Source organism: Trichomycterus rosablanca, chromosome 4, assembly GCF_030014385.1.
Source record: "Trichomycterus rosablanca isolate fTriRos1 chromosome 4, fTriRos1.hap1, whole genome shotgun sequence".
NCBI lineage: Eukaryota > Metazoa > Chordata > Actinopteri > Siluriformes > Trichomycteridae > Trichomycterus > Trichomycterus rosablanca.
Genome location: NC_085991.1, coordinates 55,185,714 through 55,202,038, shown reverse-complemented (window position 1 = coordinate 55,202,038; position 16,325 = coordinate 55,185,714). Strand labels below are relative to the sequence as shown.

The 16,325-nt window shown below is 37.0% G+C and overlaps 1 protein-coding gene and 1 long non-coding RNA gene across 3 annotated transcripts in view; one reads left to right on the top strand and one right to left on the bottom strand.

Moving 5' to 3' along the window:
• Positions 1 to 325: 325 nt before the first annotated feature.
• Positions 326 to 16,325, top strand: part of LOC134312547 (protein zyg-11 homolog) — a 22,063-nt gene continuing 6,063 nt past the window's right edge. For both annotated transcript variants that reach the window (XR_010011566.1, XM_062994564.1), the window contains exons 1-9: positions 326 to 458; positions 4,504 to 4,669; positions 4,885 to 5,642; positions 5,757 to 5,900; positions 5,991 to 6,167; positions 6,285 to 6,349; positions 7,788 to 7,887; positions 8,044 to 8,094; positions 8,221 to 8,379. Coding sequence is in view for 1 of the 2 variants with exons in the window: in XM_062994564.1 (XP_062850634.1) it covers positions 456 to 458; positions 4,504 to 4,669; positions 4,885 to 5,642; positions 5,757 to 5,900; positions 5,991 to 6,167; positions 6,285 to 6,349; positions 7,788 to 7,887; positions 8,044 to 8,094; positions 8,221 to 8,379 (1,623 nt within the window). In the remaining variant the exon portion in view is untranslated. The remainder of the gene's footprint in view (positions 459 to 4,503; positions 4,670 to 4,884; positions 5,643 to 5,756; positions 5,901 to 5,990; positions 6,168 to 6,284; positions 6,350 to 7,787; positions 7,888 to 8,043; positions 8,095 to 8,220; positions 8,380 to 16,325) is intronic.
• Positions 8,861 to 11,243, bottom strand: LOC134312549 (uncharacterized). The gene is made up of 2 exons (XR_010011567.1): positions 10,914 to 11,243; positions 8,861 to 9,324 (listed from the first exon to the last, which is right to left on the bottom strand). It is a non-coding gene; the product is annotated as an uncharacterized LOC134312549 (long non-coding RNA).

The following is a 16,325-nucleotide window of genomic DNA, read 5'->3' as shown; positions in this document are numbered from 1 at the left end:
TACCCGAGAATAAACATCAAACCAAAGGGGCAGTTGTAGCTCAGGGGTTAAGGTACTGGACTAGGAATCGTACGGTCCCAGGTTCGAGCAGCACCACCACCATATTGGACCTCCAGCATTTAGTCCACAGGAAGTTTTCAGCTTTGGATTCAGCCAAGTAAAGTAAATAAAGTAATTATTAAAGCTGACATTGATTTGGGTAGGTGATGTTGGAGTCCATGTGAACTATATTTAGGAGAGCGCTGGAGGTCTCAGGACAGGACGAGTGTGAGATGAGCTGTAGTGTCAACATGTGGGTCACGTTACAGTAGAACTAGTGAGTAAAAGATTCACTTATTCACCTCGACAGCACAGGAATCACGTACACACTCATAATAATAATAATCATCATAATCATACACACTGGATCTGACCTGAACTGAGTCTGGATTTATTATTAATCTCATTCTACACACATGGTGAGTAATTTCATATTTTAATATTTATTACACACTGATCTGATCAATCTGATATTAACCTTCCCCACACAGAGAAACATCAATTATACAGATTAATTATGATCTATATTAAAGGTACACTTGTTTACAATAATGTAAATATTATTACATGTATATACTGTAAAAGTTCTGATATTAAATGTTGTTGAACTGTTTGTATATTTGTAATAGTGCAGGTAGAATTATTACTAAAGAAAAATAGAGCAGCAATAATAATAATAAAATAGAAATAAAATAAACAATATAATAACAACAAAATTTATTAATTACAAATGTAATATGGTTATAACAACAATAATATTAATAGAAATATTAGTAATAATAATATTAACTATAATAATACAATAACAATAGAAATAATAAATCAAATAATAAACAATAATAAATATAATAATACAGTAAATATAATATTACTACTATAATAATATCATTTTTTATTAATAATAATAACAAATATAAAAAAGTGATGATAACAAATAAAGTAATAATAATAACAAATATAATAAAAATATAACAAATATAATAATAATAATATAATAATAATAACAAATATAATAATGGTAATAAAATATGATTACAAATATGAAAAAGTAATAGTAATAATAATAATAATAACAACAAATATAATAATAATAACTATAAAAATGTAATAATAATAATAATTATTATTATGTTTCAATTAATCATTGTGACAGGAACATGTTTACATGTTTCCTTTTAACAGCAATCATTCCAAACAGTTTGGGAACTGAGGACAGTTACTGTCTGTGATGAGTTTGGCATGTTCTTTCCTTGTCTGTCTGATATTTCTTTGGCTGTTCTAGTTTCCATCCACCTTCAGAACGGTTCTGTCTCTCAGTAAATAAACATTTACGTGTTGTTCTGATTGTTTGGTCACTTTTGGTCGGTCTGATGGTGGTCTGGATACAGATGGTCAGATTTTGGCAGAGCCTTACACTGCGCTTCAGTATAGCCATGGTTTGATGATTTGAGGATGCCCTTCTTTCCATAAAAGATCTATTTAAATTCTGTTACTCACTTAATTCTTTCAGGTGATGAATTATTTCCCCCTGTCACAATGCTATATGTGACTTGGTTTCCAATATTTTGTCCACATTATTAATTTACACCTTTATCTTTGTTTGTTTGGCTCTTTTAGCCGCTGTGTTGTTCTTCTTTGGTCAGGCGTCCTGCGTTTAGGGTTCGGGGCTTCATCTCATGCATGAGTAGAGGGGCGTGACCCGGCCCGATACACAAACCATGTCTTTATGGACCTCACGTTATTATTGTTATTATTATTGCATTTTTATATTTATTATTATAATTTATTATTATATTTATTACTATTATACATTTTTTAATATTTGTTATTATGTTATTATTATTATTACTTTTATATTTGCTATTATTTTATTATATGTATTATTATTATTAGATTTTTTATATTTGTTATATTTTATTATGTTGTTGTTATTATTATTATTATTATTATTGCTATTATTACATTTTTTATATTTGCTATTAATTTATTATTATATTTATTATTATTATTACATATTTTATATTTGTTATTATATTTTATTTTTATATTTATTATTAATTATTGTTACACTTTTTATATTTATGATATTTAATTTTTTTATGTATTATTATTAGATTTTTTTATTTGTTATTATATTTCATTATTATATTCATTATTAATATTACTATTATTATTATAAATTTTTTATATTTGTTATTATTTTATTCGTATATTTATTAATATTTTACTGTTGCTACTATTAAAAAAATAAAAGTAATAACTAATTATATTTTATAGTTTATATAATTATAAGTAGGGCTGTCGTTAATCGCGTAAATTAACGCGATTAACGCGTTAAAATTTTAATCGCGATTAAAAAAATGAATCAAGATTAAAAAATTTTATCTAACTATTTTTATTTGGCATATACATGTGTGTCTGTGGTAATTATCTGTATTTCAGATGAATTAGGATGTAAAGCGCATGAACTGTCCGATGATAAACTACTTTTAGCGGTTTTCACTTTTTTTACGTGTTGATGAAACGATGAATGAAACCACGCAAGCTTTGTAACGAGTATTTCCATTGGCTGCTAGAGCTGTCCATCAAAACCGTGTAGCTCCGCCTCCTCCCCCTCCGGTAAGAAGTGAAACTCTGTGTGATGTTTCATCTCTACAGTTTATTCAGGTTATTCTATCACATGGTTATAAACATGATTTATATTTGTGATGTTTCATCTCTACAGTTTATTCAGGTTATTCTATCACATGGTTATAATCATGATTTATGTTTGTGATGTTTCATCTCTACAGTTTATTCAGGTTATTCTATCACATGGTTATAAACATGATTTATGTTTGTGATGTTTCATCTCTACAGTTTATTCAGGTTATTCTATCACATGGTTATAATCATGATTTATGTTTGTGATGTTTCATCTCTACAGTTTATTCAGGTTATTCTATCACATGGTTATAATCATGATTTATGTTTGTGATGTTTCATCTCTACAGTTTATTCAGGTTATTCTATCACATGGTTATAATCATGATTTATGTTTGTGATGTTTCATCTCTACAGTTTATTCAGGTTATTCTATCACATGGTTATAATCATGATTTATATTTGTGATGTTTGTAGTTTTCTAAAAACACATTCGTATCTGATATTTATATGGACTAAGCGTTTACATGGACTGTATTAATTAACACTTTTTTATAGCTACAGTCAATTACTTATAGATAATGTCTGCTAACTTGACTGTTTCAGGTATTTATAGGTGTTTAAATGGTAATGTAGAACAGTATTTCCCAGTATTCTTTCTGCACAAACAGTATTAAAGGGTTTTCTTAATAGATCTATGAAATAATCATATCTGTGTTTTGATGCTTTATTGATGCCTTATATTAGATCAAAACATTATGATTGGTGCACCTGTTTTCAGTGTCAGGGTCATGAACAGGAAAAGATCCTCACTTTTGTCAGATAATGTGCTTTCTACAATGAATTTAGATTTAATAATTCTATCATATTTTATGAATGTTTTATTGGTAAACACGTTCTTGCAATAACAATGTGCATAACTGTTCAAATTTTGCTTAATTATTAGTTTGCGATTAATTGAGATGAATACATATATATTAGGGCTGTCACACGATGAAAAATTTTAATAGAGATTAATCTAGATTAATTTTGTTCTTTAATCGTGATTAATCTCGATTAAAATTTTTAATCGTGTGACAGCCCTAAATATAAGTTTATATAATTATATTATTATTATTATATTATTATTAGTAGTAGTAGTATTATATTTACTATATTTTTTATTATATTTACTTTTTTTTTTTTTATTATTATATTTACTATATTTATTATTATATTTACTATATTTATTATTATTATATTTACTATATTTTTTATTATATTAACTATATTTATTATTATTATATTTACTATATTTATTATTATATTAATTATATTTATTATTATTATATTTACTATATTTATTATTATTATATTTGTCATGTGACTTGGTTTCTGATATTTTGGCCTCTTTATTTATTTACACACTTCTCCCCTGTTTGTTGTTCCTCTGTGCTCAGACGTCCTGCACTTGGGTTCGTTTTAAGTTCTTGCAGGTACGAAGCTTCACCTCAGGCTCCAGTAGAGGGGCGTGACCCGCCCAGATACACAAACCACGTCTTTATGGACCTCACATTGTGCACAGGGAACAGGAAGGGGGCGTCCCTAAATTATTTCATACACTTTACTGTATGTGTGTGTGTGTGTGTGTGTGTGTGTGTGTGTGTGTGTGTGTGTGTGTGTGTGTGTGTGTGTGTGTGTGTGTGTGTGTGTGTGTGTGTGTGTGTGTGTGTGTGTGTGTGTGTGTGTGTGTGTGTGTGTGTGTGTGTGTGTGTGTGTGTGTGTGTGTGTGTGTGTGTGTGTGTGTGTGTGTGTGTGTGTGTGTGTGTGTGTGTGTTTCAGGATGACGCCGGCCCCCCGTCTCTGGTTGATGTGTCATTGATGAGTGTGTGCTGTAACCTGGAGGTTCTGTGTAGTGAATGTGATGACGGGTCACTGCAGTTACCATCATGTCCACTGTTCCCGCCGGGACTCGCCGACCTCCTGCTGCGCACCATGACCGACCGCGGTGAGTAAACACTGCTCTGGGTGAAAGGGCGTGGCTAAAGGGCGTGGCTAGGCTGATGTAGGATGAGAATAAGGCTGAAAGTTCTAGCTGAAACAATCACACAGAGGTCACTCTATTTTAGAACGTCCGTCAAGCTTACGGTCAGGCGTCCACATACTTTTGGCCATATGATCTGCTTAACCTCTAAACTAGAACTTCTTCTTTCCTCGTGACAGGAACACTGAACGACAGGAACGTCGGTATCTTCCGAAACGTCGAGCTCTTGCGCCTAAGTCGGGCGTACGTCCGCTCCTCTGGTCTGACCGCGGCTTCCTTCCGTCGGTTCCTCTGCTCTCACCACCTCAAGGAACTTGATGCTTCTCATCTCTGTGGAAACATCAGCGTTTCGGACGTCGTTAACGCTCTGATGTCCAATCAGAAGAGCCGTGAAGGTCTGCAGAGGCTGAGCGTGAGCGGGGTGAGGAGCTTTGGAGATCCTTCAGTCCGATTCAGCACATTACAGAGTCTGAGGAGCCTGTCGGTGGCGTGGACGTCTCTGGACGACTCGGGGCTGGAGGACATCTGCTCGCTCCAGCACCTGGAAAAGCTGGACGTCTCTGGAACGAACGTCACTGACCTCACAGCGCTGAGGAGGCTCCGGTCGACCCTGCGCTCTCTCACCGTCCACGCCCTGCACCGGCTCACCATGAGCGCCGACGGTTTGGTTTCTGTCCTCTCTGAGATGAAGAACCTCACACAGCTTGACGTCTCCAATGATCGCTTAAAGGAAGATGAAGATCTTCGTATCGCAAAGCTCTTGCGAAAACCGAGGATCCTTCCGGCGCTGGTGGCCCTGGATGTGTCGGGGTGGAGGGGCGTTAGTGAGGCGGATCTGAAGACCTTCGTGGAGGAACGACAAGGGATGAGGTTCGTTGGTCTGCTAGCTACTGGAGCAGGAAGATGTGAAGTTCTCTCTGGAGGAGAACATCTACAGGTAAAGGACGCTCTCAACTCAAGATCAAGAAGAAGTCCTGACTAACACCTGGTATTGTGGAACAGTGTTCCTGTAGAACCCTTGACGATGTTCTGACTGTAGGTTTGTGTGCAGGTAGCAGGAGAGCTGAACCTCACACAGCTGGCTGAAGCTCTGAGGAGATACAGGGAGCGGAGGAGCTTCCTGCAGGAGGCGCTGCTCCACCTCTACAACCTCAGCAATGAACCGGACGTCAGGTCTCAACCTCAGATCCTGAAGGTACGACGGCTACCTCAACCATCCATCATGCTTCTTATTATTTCAAACCTATGTAAGTGTGTGTGTGTGTGTGTGTGTGTGTGTGTGTAGCTGGTGTGTTCAGGAATGAAAACACACCCCGAGTGTAGCGCAGTACAGGTGACTGGATCCATGTGTCTGTACAACCTCACCAGTTTGGATCTGGCAGAGCAGATGCCCCTCGGCCTGATGGGAAATGTAGTGCGGCATGTACTCACAACCATGAGGAACTTTCCTGACCATAAAGAGGTACACACACACACACACACACACACACACACACACACACACACACACACACACACACACGTGTTGTGTGATGGTTAGCTGTACACCGAGTGTGTTACTGAGTGTATTTGTGTGTAGATCCAGAAGATCTGCCTGATGATTCTGTGTAATGATCACGTCCTCCACAACGTTCCCTTCAACAGGTACTAACAGTTTTAACTAGCAGTGTAACAAACTGATTGTTTTAACTAGCAGTGTAAAAAAGTCAATGTAACACACTGATATAATAACTAGTGGTATAACCGATGGGTGGTTTTAACTAGCAGTGTAACAAACTGATGGGATGTTTTACTAGTAGTGTATCAAACTGATGGTTTTTTTTTTATTAGCAGTGTAACAAACTGATGGGTGGTTTTAACTAGCAGTGTAACACTAATGGGTTGTTTTACTAGTAGTGTATCAAACTGATGGGGTGTTTTACTAGCAGTGTAACAAACTGATGGGTTGTTTTACTAGTAGTGTATCAAACTCATGGTTTTTTTTTACTAGCAGTGTATCAAACTGATGCTTTTTTTACTAGCAGTGTATCAAACTGATGTTTTATTTTACTGGCAGTGTAACAAACTGATGGGTTGTTTTTACTAGCAATATAACTTATGGGTTGTTTTAACTAGCATTTGTAACTGATGGGTTGTCTTTGTGAGTCACGTGACCAGCGGTGATGTTTATTAAACCTGGTTAGTTAATGTGGTGTTTATTATTTACTGGTTAGTTAATCTGTGTATAAATGAATGCAGTGTTTATTATTTACTGGTTAGTTAAGGTGGTGTTTATTAAACCTGTTTAGTTAAGGTGGTGTTTATTATTTACTGGTTAGTTAATGTGGTGTTTATTATTTACTGATTAGTTAAGGTGGTGTTTATTAAACCTAGTTAGTTAATGTGGTGTTTATTAAACCTGGTTAGTTAATGTGGTGTTTATTATTCACTGGTTAGTTAATGTGGTGTTTATTATTTACTGGTTAGTTAATGTGGTGTTTATTATTTACTGATTAGTTAAGGTGGTGTTTATTAAACCTGGTTAGTTAATGTGGTGTTTATTATTCACTGGTTAGTTAATGTGGTGTTTATTATTTACTGGTTAGTTAAGGTGGTGTTTATTAAACCTGGTTAGTTAATGTGGTGTTTATTAAACCTGGTTAGTTAAGGTAGTGTTTATTATTCACTGGTTAGTTAATGTGGTGTTTATTATTTACTGGTTAGTTAAGGTGGTGTTTATTAAACCTGGTTAGTTAATGTGGTGTTTATTATTCACTGGTTAGTTAATGTGGTGTTTATTATTTACTGGTTAGTTAAGGTGGTGTTTATTAAACCTGGTTAGTTAATGTGGTGTTTATTAAACCTGGTTAGTTAAGGTGGTGTTTATTATTCACTGGTTAGTTAATGTGGTGTTTATTAAACCTGGTTAGTTAAGGTGGTGTTTATTATTTACTGGTTAGTTAATGTGGTGTTTATTATTTACTGGTTAGTTAAGGTGGTGTTTATTATTTACTGGTTAGTTAAGGTGGTGTTTATTAAATCAGGTTAGTTAATGTGGTGTTTATTAAACCTGGTTAGTTAAGGTGGTGTTTTGATGCTGCAGGTATGAAGCAGTGAAGCAGGTGATGAAGCGAGTGAGCTGTAATGAAGATGAATTTCTACAGACGCTGTGTATTTCTATTCTATTTCTACTGCTGTCCCAGGTGTGTGTGTGTGTGTGTGTGTGTGTGTGAGAGAGAGAGAGTAAATGAATGATTGAGTGATATCCTTGCACTGTGACCCTGATCAGGATGAAGTGGTTATTATTGATGAATGAGTGAATGAGCTGCAGTAACGTGTGTTTGTGATTGGTTGTGTAGCTGAGTGAGGATGAGATGAAGCAGTTGGGAGCTGAAGAGGTCATCATCAAGGTCAGAACATTTACATCTAGTAAGTGACTTGTGACCTTTTACTGTACATAAACACAAGTGTGTGTGTGTGTGTGTTTGTGTGTGTGTTTGTGTGTGTGTTTGTGTGTGTGTGTTTGTGTGCAGCAGTTACTGTGTGTGGTGCAGCAGAAGGCGTCGGTCGGAGTGTGTGACACCTCACTGGAGTTCACGCTGAGCGCTCTGTGGAGTCTCACTGATAACACACACTCCGCCTGTACACACTTCCTACAGTGTGAGGGTCTGGAGCTGTATACCGAACTACTGGAGGTACACACACACACACACACACACACACACACACACACACTCCGCCTGTACACACTTCCTACAGTGTGAGGGTCTGGAGCTGTACACCGAACTACTGGAGGTACACACACACACACACACACACATACTTGTCCAAGTCTAGTCCGGGGACTACATGCTGGATCCTGCAATCTGGGGACCCACCTTTCTAAAGGCTTTAGGAGCAAACGAATTCATGATTCATGTTTTAACGGAAGCTGTAATAACGGCGGGCACTTCAAATTACAGGAAATATGTTAATAAAGCAATGTGACATTTTCCCACATTCTGGGGACAATTTCTGGTAGACCAAACTTGTAAGGACCAGCAGATACACACACACAACTTTTTGGTTTTTCTACATTGTAGGTACTTGTGAACAATCTGGGGACTAATTTTACAAACAATTGGGAAGCTCAAAAAATGTGTATTTAAATGATAAGATAAATGATTAACTCACATAAACAACAACAGTCCTTATTTATTTCTTATTTTTAACAGTTGTTGCCATTAGCAATGCAGTATTTTTCCACATATCATAAGTACTTCCGTTTCAGTGCAATTATTAAAACTTAAAAGTTTCAGTCACATAAAAAATGTTAAATGTACATTATAGTGGTACAATAAAATTAAATTAATGGTCATTTTATAAAAAAAAAATTGCCACCGATGTGTGTGTATAAAACAAAATAAAACCATGCAAATATTTTCTGAATTACATCTTCCTTTTGAGAGCAGTTGTTTATAAAGAACTTAGACAACCAATCCCAGTCTTTCAATGCAACAGGTTCAGCTTGTATGCAAGCCTCACAATGGCTTTTTCCTGGTACTGTGCAAGTTTTGATGAACCTGGACAGATGCTTTTCAACTTCGTTTACTTCACTGGTCTCCCTTGTTTTTTTCTTAACCTCCTTTTTTTCTTAACACCTGAATAAATACAGGACAACATTAGTTAAAACATACAAAGTATTTTCATGTGTTGCCATCATTTATATAAATCAGACAATACTTTTGGAAAGTGATGTGGTGCTTGTTGGTTCCATTGCTTGCTCAGCTGGGGTATAATAATAATTATATTAATAATAGTAATAATAATAATAATAATAATAATAATAAAACCTTGTATAACCATGGGGTTACTCAGATATTGCTGGTGGTTGCAGTGGTATGCCAGGTGGTTATGCGAGTGGTTGGTAGGTGCTAGTTTGTTTGTTTATTGGGATTTTAACGTCATGTTTCACACTTTGGTTACATTCATGACAGGAACGGTCGTTACTCATTACACACAAGATTCATCACTTCTCAAGGTTATATCAAACACAGTCATGGACAATTTAGTATCTCCAGTTCACCTCACTTGCATGTCTTTGGACTGTGGGAGGAAACCGGAGCACCCGGAGGAAACCCACGCAGGCACGGGGAGAACATGCAAACTCCACACAGAAAGGACCCGGACCGGCCCCACCTGGGGACCGAACCCAGGACCTTCTTGCTGTGAGGCGACAGTGCTACCCACTTAGCCACCGTGTCGCCCAGGTGCTAGGTTGTAATTAACTGGTCCAGTGTTGTTTCAGAGGGTTACTAGAGTATTAATAAATGGTTGCTGTGGTGCGATTTTGGACTACAAAGGAGAAGGTTGGCAAAGTTGGTACATTAGGTGCAAATGTACACCCACCAATAAATGCATGAGAAATCTTAAACATTTTTCTCCATTTATTAAACTCTGCCATAATTTTACTCTACTAGAAATACATGAAAAGCAAGGACTAAAGGTTCCAGTTCTTTTATGGTGCAGCCAAATATAGATATTCTTGTGAAAAAAAAAAAAGAAAAGTGTACAATTCCATCCAAAAACATTTACATGTTTGCACGTCCTGCAGCACTATCACACCTAGGGGAAATTTGCAACAGAATGTGGAGCATGGTTTTGGAAATGACATTTGTGTGTTTTAATATGCTTTTTGTATCATAATTATGTTTCCATCTAAAAGGTCTACTGATAAATTTGTATGTTAACTACACAATCAATCTTACATCAATGTAAAAGTTGAAACTGTCAGTCACAATGGAAACTGACAGCTGGGGGTAAGTACTTTGCAAAGACTCATTAGGTTTGTTTGTGTATTAAAATTATAACGTCATGTTTTACACTTTGGTTACATTCATGACAGCAACGGTAGTTACTCATTACACAAGATTCATCAGTTCACAAGGTTATATCGAACACATGGACAATTCAGTGTCTCCAATTCACCTCACTTGTATGTCTTTGGACTGTGGGAGGAAACCAGAGCACCCGGAGGAAACCCACACAGACACGGGGAGAACATGCAAACTCCACACAGAAAGAACTTGGACCGGCCCAACCTGGGGATCGAACCCAGGACCTTCTTGCTGTGAGGCGACAGTGCTACCCACTTAGCCTCCGTGCCCATTAGGTATGTAACATTAAGTAGTAAATCATTCATTAGATTTCTAGTTGCCTACAAGTAATACAGGAACTTTACTCAACTTACCATTTGAGTCAGTCAATTTCATCCAGGTTTTTTCCACTGAACTCCCCAAGTCTTTCAGTCTCTAATGCCATCAAAATCTCGCTCATCTTAGCCAGCTGGAGAGCGCCCTCAGGAAGTCGGTAATATTGTCTATGTACCCTAACATCATACCCTAAAAAGTCAGCCAGCTGATCCAATTCTGTATAATTGAGGTTCAGAACTTGAACAGTGTTTCTATGTTTTTGTGAAGTTTTGTCGATGAAAGTGCCTTTGGATTCTTTGCTCCACATTCTGTTGCAAATTCACAAAGGCAATCGGATCTACTTTATTGTGATAGTGCTGCAGGACGTGCAAACATGTAAATGTTTTCAGATGGAATTGTACACGCTTCTCTTTTTTCCACAAGAAGATCCATATTTTTCTGCATCATGGGTGTTAAAAGAACTGGAACATTTTGTCCTCGCTTTCCACGTACTTCCAGTCGAGTAAAATAATGGCAGTTTCTTTTCAAGCTCTGAAAGTGCAAGAGCATCATCTACATGCAAGTCATCGGAGTTTCTGTTGGTAAATGATGCTTAAGGCATTTTTGTTAAAGGAACAGCCTAGACAATGGTGAAAGGATGTCCTTTACTCTTTTCTATTCCTAAGGTGCTCTAGCAAGATTTTTCTTTCTGTTGAACCTTTTGGAAAACTCAAAGCTTTTGCAACTTCAGACTCGTTGCTATGAACCTGCTCTAAATGTCTTGCCATTTTTGATAGTGGTTTGCTGCAAAACAAACAGTACAGTTTCTTGTCATACACTCCTACTTCACTGGTTGACCGTGAAACTCCTTTGAACAAAACTGAGCCTGACTGGTCAGGTACAGCTTCATTGGAATCCACAGCACAAGACTGACCATCCATAAGACTGAGTGAAGGACATCCTTTCACCATTGTCTTGGCTGTTCCTTCAACCTCAGAGCTAGTATGACTGCAGGCACTTTCATCGGAGCTGCTAAAGGCATTTTTGAAACCTCACCCTATCTTCTGCGATTGACAAGGACGGTCCGAGCCAGGGTAATTTTTGCAAGAAGTGTCCAGTTCTTGGAGGAAGCATCAACTGATAGTTGGTAAAAGTATTCTTCTTGCTTGTGATCAAGATACAAGTGTAGTATTTTTACATCTTTAGTAAAAGGTAGAACAAGTGGTGCATTCCACTTAACTTCTCTCTGTGTCCGGAAAGCATGTGATGATATCATTTCACTCCATCTTGCCACATACATATCTGAAAAGTTCTGCACTTTTTCACTGTCCCGATCCATCATTGCTTGAAATTAGACTAAAGAAGCAATCTTCTTGATAAGGTACGCAGCCTTGATGTCTGCTCCATCAGTATGTTCCCGAGTCTTCATATAGTAGCTCAGATGAAAGTGCCTGCAGTCATACTAGCTCTGAGGTTAAAGGAACAGCCAAGACAATGGTGAAAGGATGTCCTTCACTCAGTCCTGTGGATGGTCAGTCCTGTGCTGTGGATGCCAATGAATCTGAAGCTGTACCTGACCAGTCAAGCTTGATTTTGGTCAAAGGAGTTTCACGGTCAACCAGTGAAGTAGGAGTGTATGACAAGAAACTGTACTGTTTGTTTTGCAGCAAACCACTATCAAAAATGGCAAGACATTTAGAGCAGGTTCATAGCAACGAGTCTGAAGTTGCAAAAGCTTTGAGTTTTCCAAAAGGTTCAACAGAAAGAAAAATCTTGCAAGAGCACCTTAGGAATAAAGGGAATTTTGCACATAATGCTGAGGTTGTAGTTAATTGCTACAATGAACAATCTTCTTCTTTTACACTGTCCCGATCCATCATCGCTTGAAACGAGACTAAAGAAACAATCTTCTGTAAGCTATGACCCAGCTTCAGTGCAAAGGATGGTCGTTGAAATGTGTACTTTTCTTCATCATAACCACTGGCTTTTCTGACAGCAGTGATGACATGCATAAAGTTAGCTGGGTCAACAAAATCCTCAATTTTACACAAAAGAGTAACTTCTCTTGCTGCAATTAACAATCTTTCAACTTCTCTTATTTTCTGTCAAATATATTCATGTTTGCCAATATCTGAGCCCACTCAGATTTGTAAAAATGCTCTCCTAATATTGTAATGTACAAGTCTGACTTGATGGCAACTGCCACCTTGTCATAGGTCATATTCCAGGAGGTGTAGGTCCCATATATGCACTTTGTGAAAACACCCTGTTCTTTCCTGGTTCGGGATTAAAATGATCATTTTTGCCCAGCTTACAAAGTTTTAGATGACACCAGAGAAACTTTATAGCAAAAAGTGCTTGACATTTGCAGCAATGTATAAAATCATTGGAATCACAATCTTTTTCGGGCTTCTTACAAGATACAAGGTCACCTTTTCCAGACTGTACAACCTCAGCATTATGTGCAAAATTCCCTTTATTCCTAAGGTGCTCTTGCAAGATTTTTCTTTCTGTTGAACCTTTTGGAAAACTCAAAGCTTTTGCAACTTCAGACTCGTTGCTATGAACCTGCTCTAAATGTCTTGCCATTTTTGATAGTGGTTTGCTGCAAAACAAACAGTACTGTTTCTTGTCATACACTCCTACTTCACTGGTTGACCGTGAAACTCCTTTGACCAAAACCGAGCTTGACTGGTCAGGTACAGCTTCAGATTCATTGGCATCCACAGCACAGGACTGACCATCCACAGGACTGAGTGAAGGACATCCTTTCACCATTGTCTTGGCTGTTCCTTTAACCTCAGAGCTAGTGTGACTGCAGGCACTTTCATCTGAGCTACTATATGAAGACTCGGGAACATACTGATGGAGCAGACATCAAGGAAATACGTGGAAAGCGAGGACGAAATTTTTAACACCCATGATGCAGAAAAATATGGATCTTCTTGTGGAAAAAAGAGAAGCGTGTACAATTCCATCTGAAAACATTTACATGTTTGCACGTCCTGCAGCACTATCACACGTAAGGAGATCTGATTGCCTTTGGATCCCCTCATACTACATGAAGACTCAGGAACTTCGTCTTCACTGCATTCCACACTACTGATGGCGCAGACATCAAGGCTGCGTACCTTATCAAGCTATAAAAGACAAAAATATTTTAAATGTAAACACTTGAATGTAAAGGATCACTACAGTAAATTTATAATCAGAAAAATGACAATTGATCTAACCTGAAAAGTGCTCATTTCCACTTGTGATTCATGCATATCATACTGGTCACCAGCAAAGATTTCATCTGGCACCTGTTGAGTCCCAGATAAAAAATAACCAAATGCAATAATGAAGATATGAACTTCAAAATATTTCATATTTTAAATCCACTAGTGAAAAAAGTAGGCTTGTAGGCTTATTGGGCCAACCAAGCAATTATGGGACATACAGTGGAAAGCATCTACAAACATACATATAATGGCAAGTTTTTGGGATGTAAAAATATTAGACCATCATTTCAGAACTCTCATTTAATGTGACCTACAACCCCAAATCAGAAAAAGTTGGGACAGCATGGAAAATGAAAATAAAATACATTGACTGACTTTTTTGAACAGTAATGCGAGATGGAGCTTATATAATTAAACAAAAAACTGAAAAAAATGACTTTTAAACACAACTTGCAAAATGTAATAAACAAATATCCGGTGCACCACATCCGCTGTAATGATTAGACCATCATTAGAGGACATTGAAGTATTATTTAAACTTCAGACATTAGCTTGGTTTGCTCTTGATTGTTGAAGCGAGTGTTATCACCATGGTGAGATCTAAAGAGCTCTCTGAGGCCTCCAGAAAGAAGGTTGTAGATGCATAGGAGTCTGGGAAGGGATTTAAAACGATCTCAAAACCTCATTTACAAGTGAAGAACAAAGCCCGGATCTTAATCCTATTGAGATGCTGTGGGATGGTCTAATCAAACCCGGCTCTGTACTGCGCATTCTCCGAGCCACTGGTCTCACTTGATCCTCCACCCAGGACTAGAGGAAGACGAGCATCAAGGCTCTTCTCTGTACTGTCACCCAAGTGGTGGAATGAACTTCCTCTATCTGTCCGAACATCTGAGTCTCTTGCTGTCTTTAAAAAATGATTAAAAACCGTCATCACATCTTTACTAAACTCTTAATCTGACTTGTACTTACTTACCAATGCTCTCATTCATTTCTTAAAAAAAATATTTTGGTTTTAACAGGGCTTTAGCAGATGTGTTGTTGTACTGTTGTTTTACTTAAACTAGAGTAAGGTAATGTTTACTATGGAAACACTTCTGTAAGTCGCTCTGGATAAGAGCGTCTGCTAAATGCCAAAAATTTAAATGACTTGAAATCAGCTGTGCATGCAAAAAAAACCTCAAACCTCACACAGCTGAAGAAATTCTGCATGGAGGGAAAAACTTCCTCCCAGTCGATGTCAGAGACGGTAGATGGTTATAGGAAACATCTAATTGAGATTATTTCCAGAGGAAATACCAGCTATTACAACATAGTGTGTCTTAACTTTTTCCTCACAATCAATTTTCATTTTTGTTCATTACATTTTACAAAATAAGCTCCATCTCTCAATACTGTTCAAATGAAGCTCAAAGGTCCATTTGTTTAAATATGTCAAAAAGACAAAAGTTGTTACGAGGTGTCCTAACTTTTTCACATGACTTATGTACAGTGGTGTTCAAAAAAAATAGCAGTGATTTAAAAAAAGTGAATAAAGCACAAAATCATTATAATAACTTTTATTTCCATAAATGCAAATGCACTGTTCTTGCTGGTAAATTGGCTTCACTTATCTGTACTCACTGGTAACAGATTTCCCTTGATCTTTCTGGAGGTGATCATTGGCTGAGTATTTGCCATTCTGGCTATTCTTCAATCCATTCTAACAGTAGTTCCACGCTTCCTTCTGCATCTTTCAGGTTTTGGTTTTCACTTCAAGGCATTTGAGATCATTTTAGCTGAGCAGCCGATAATTTGCTGCACTTCTCTGTATGTTTTTTCCCTCTACAATCAACTTTTTAATCAAAGTACGCTGTTCATCAGAACAATGTCTGGAACAACCCATTTTACCCAGTATTTCAGAAGGAAATGTGCTATGACCAACATCTGCAACATTTTTTAAATAAAAACAGAGATTCGGTGAATCGCCTGTAAACATCGCGCTGTAAACACCTATACTGAGATATATAAGTTAGATTTCTCACACTGTACATGAGTTACAGGTTTAAAATCCTTTAAATCCACCAGATTTCTTCTTAAACTGTCTGTTACAGAAGCGCAGCGATTTAAAGAACTTTCCGGACATTTAAAAACGTAACACCTGAAACCATATAGACCAAACACATGAATAAAAGAATTATAAATGCATACTTACGTGTAGAATTTTCCGTGCCAGATGAAGTCGAACATAAATCCTTTGTTGTGGTA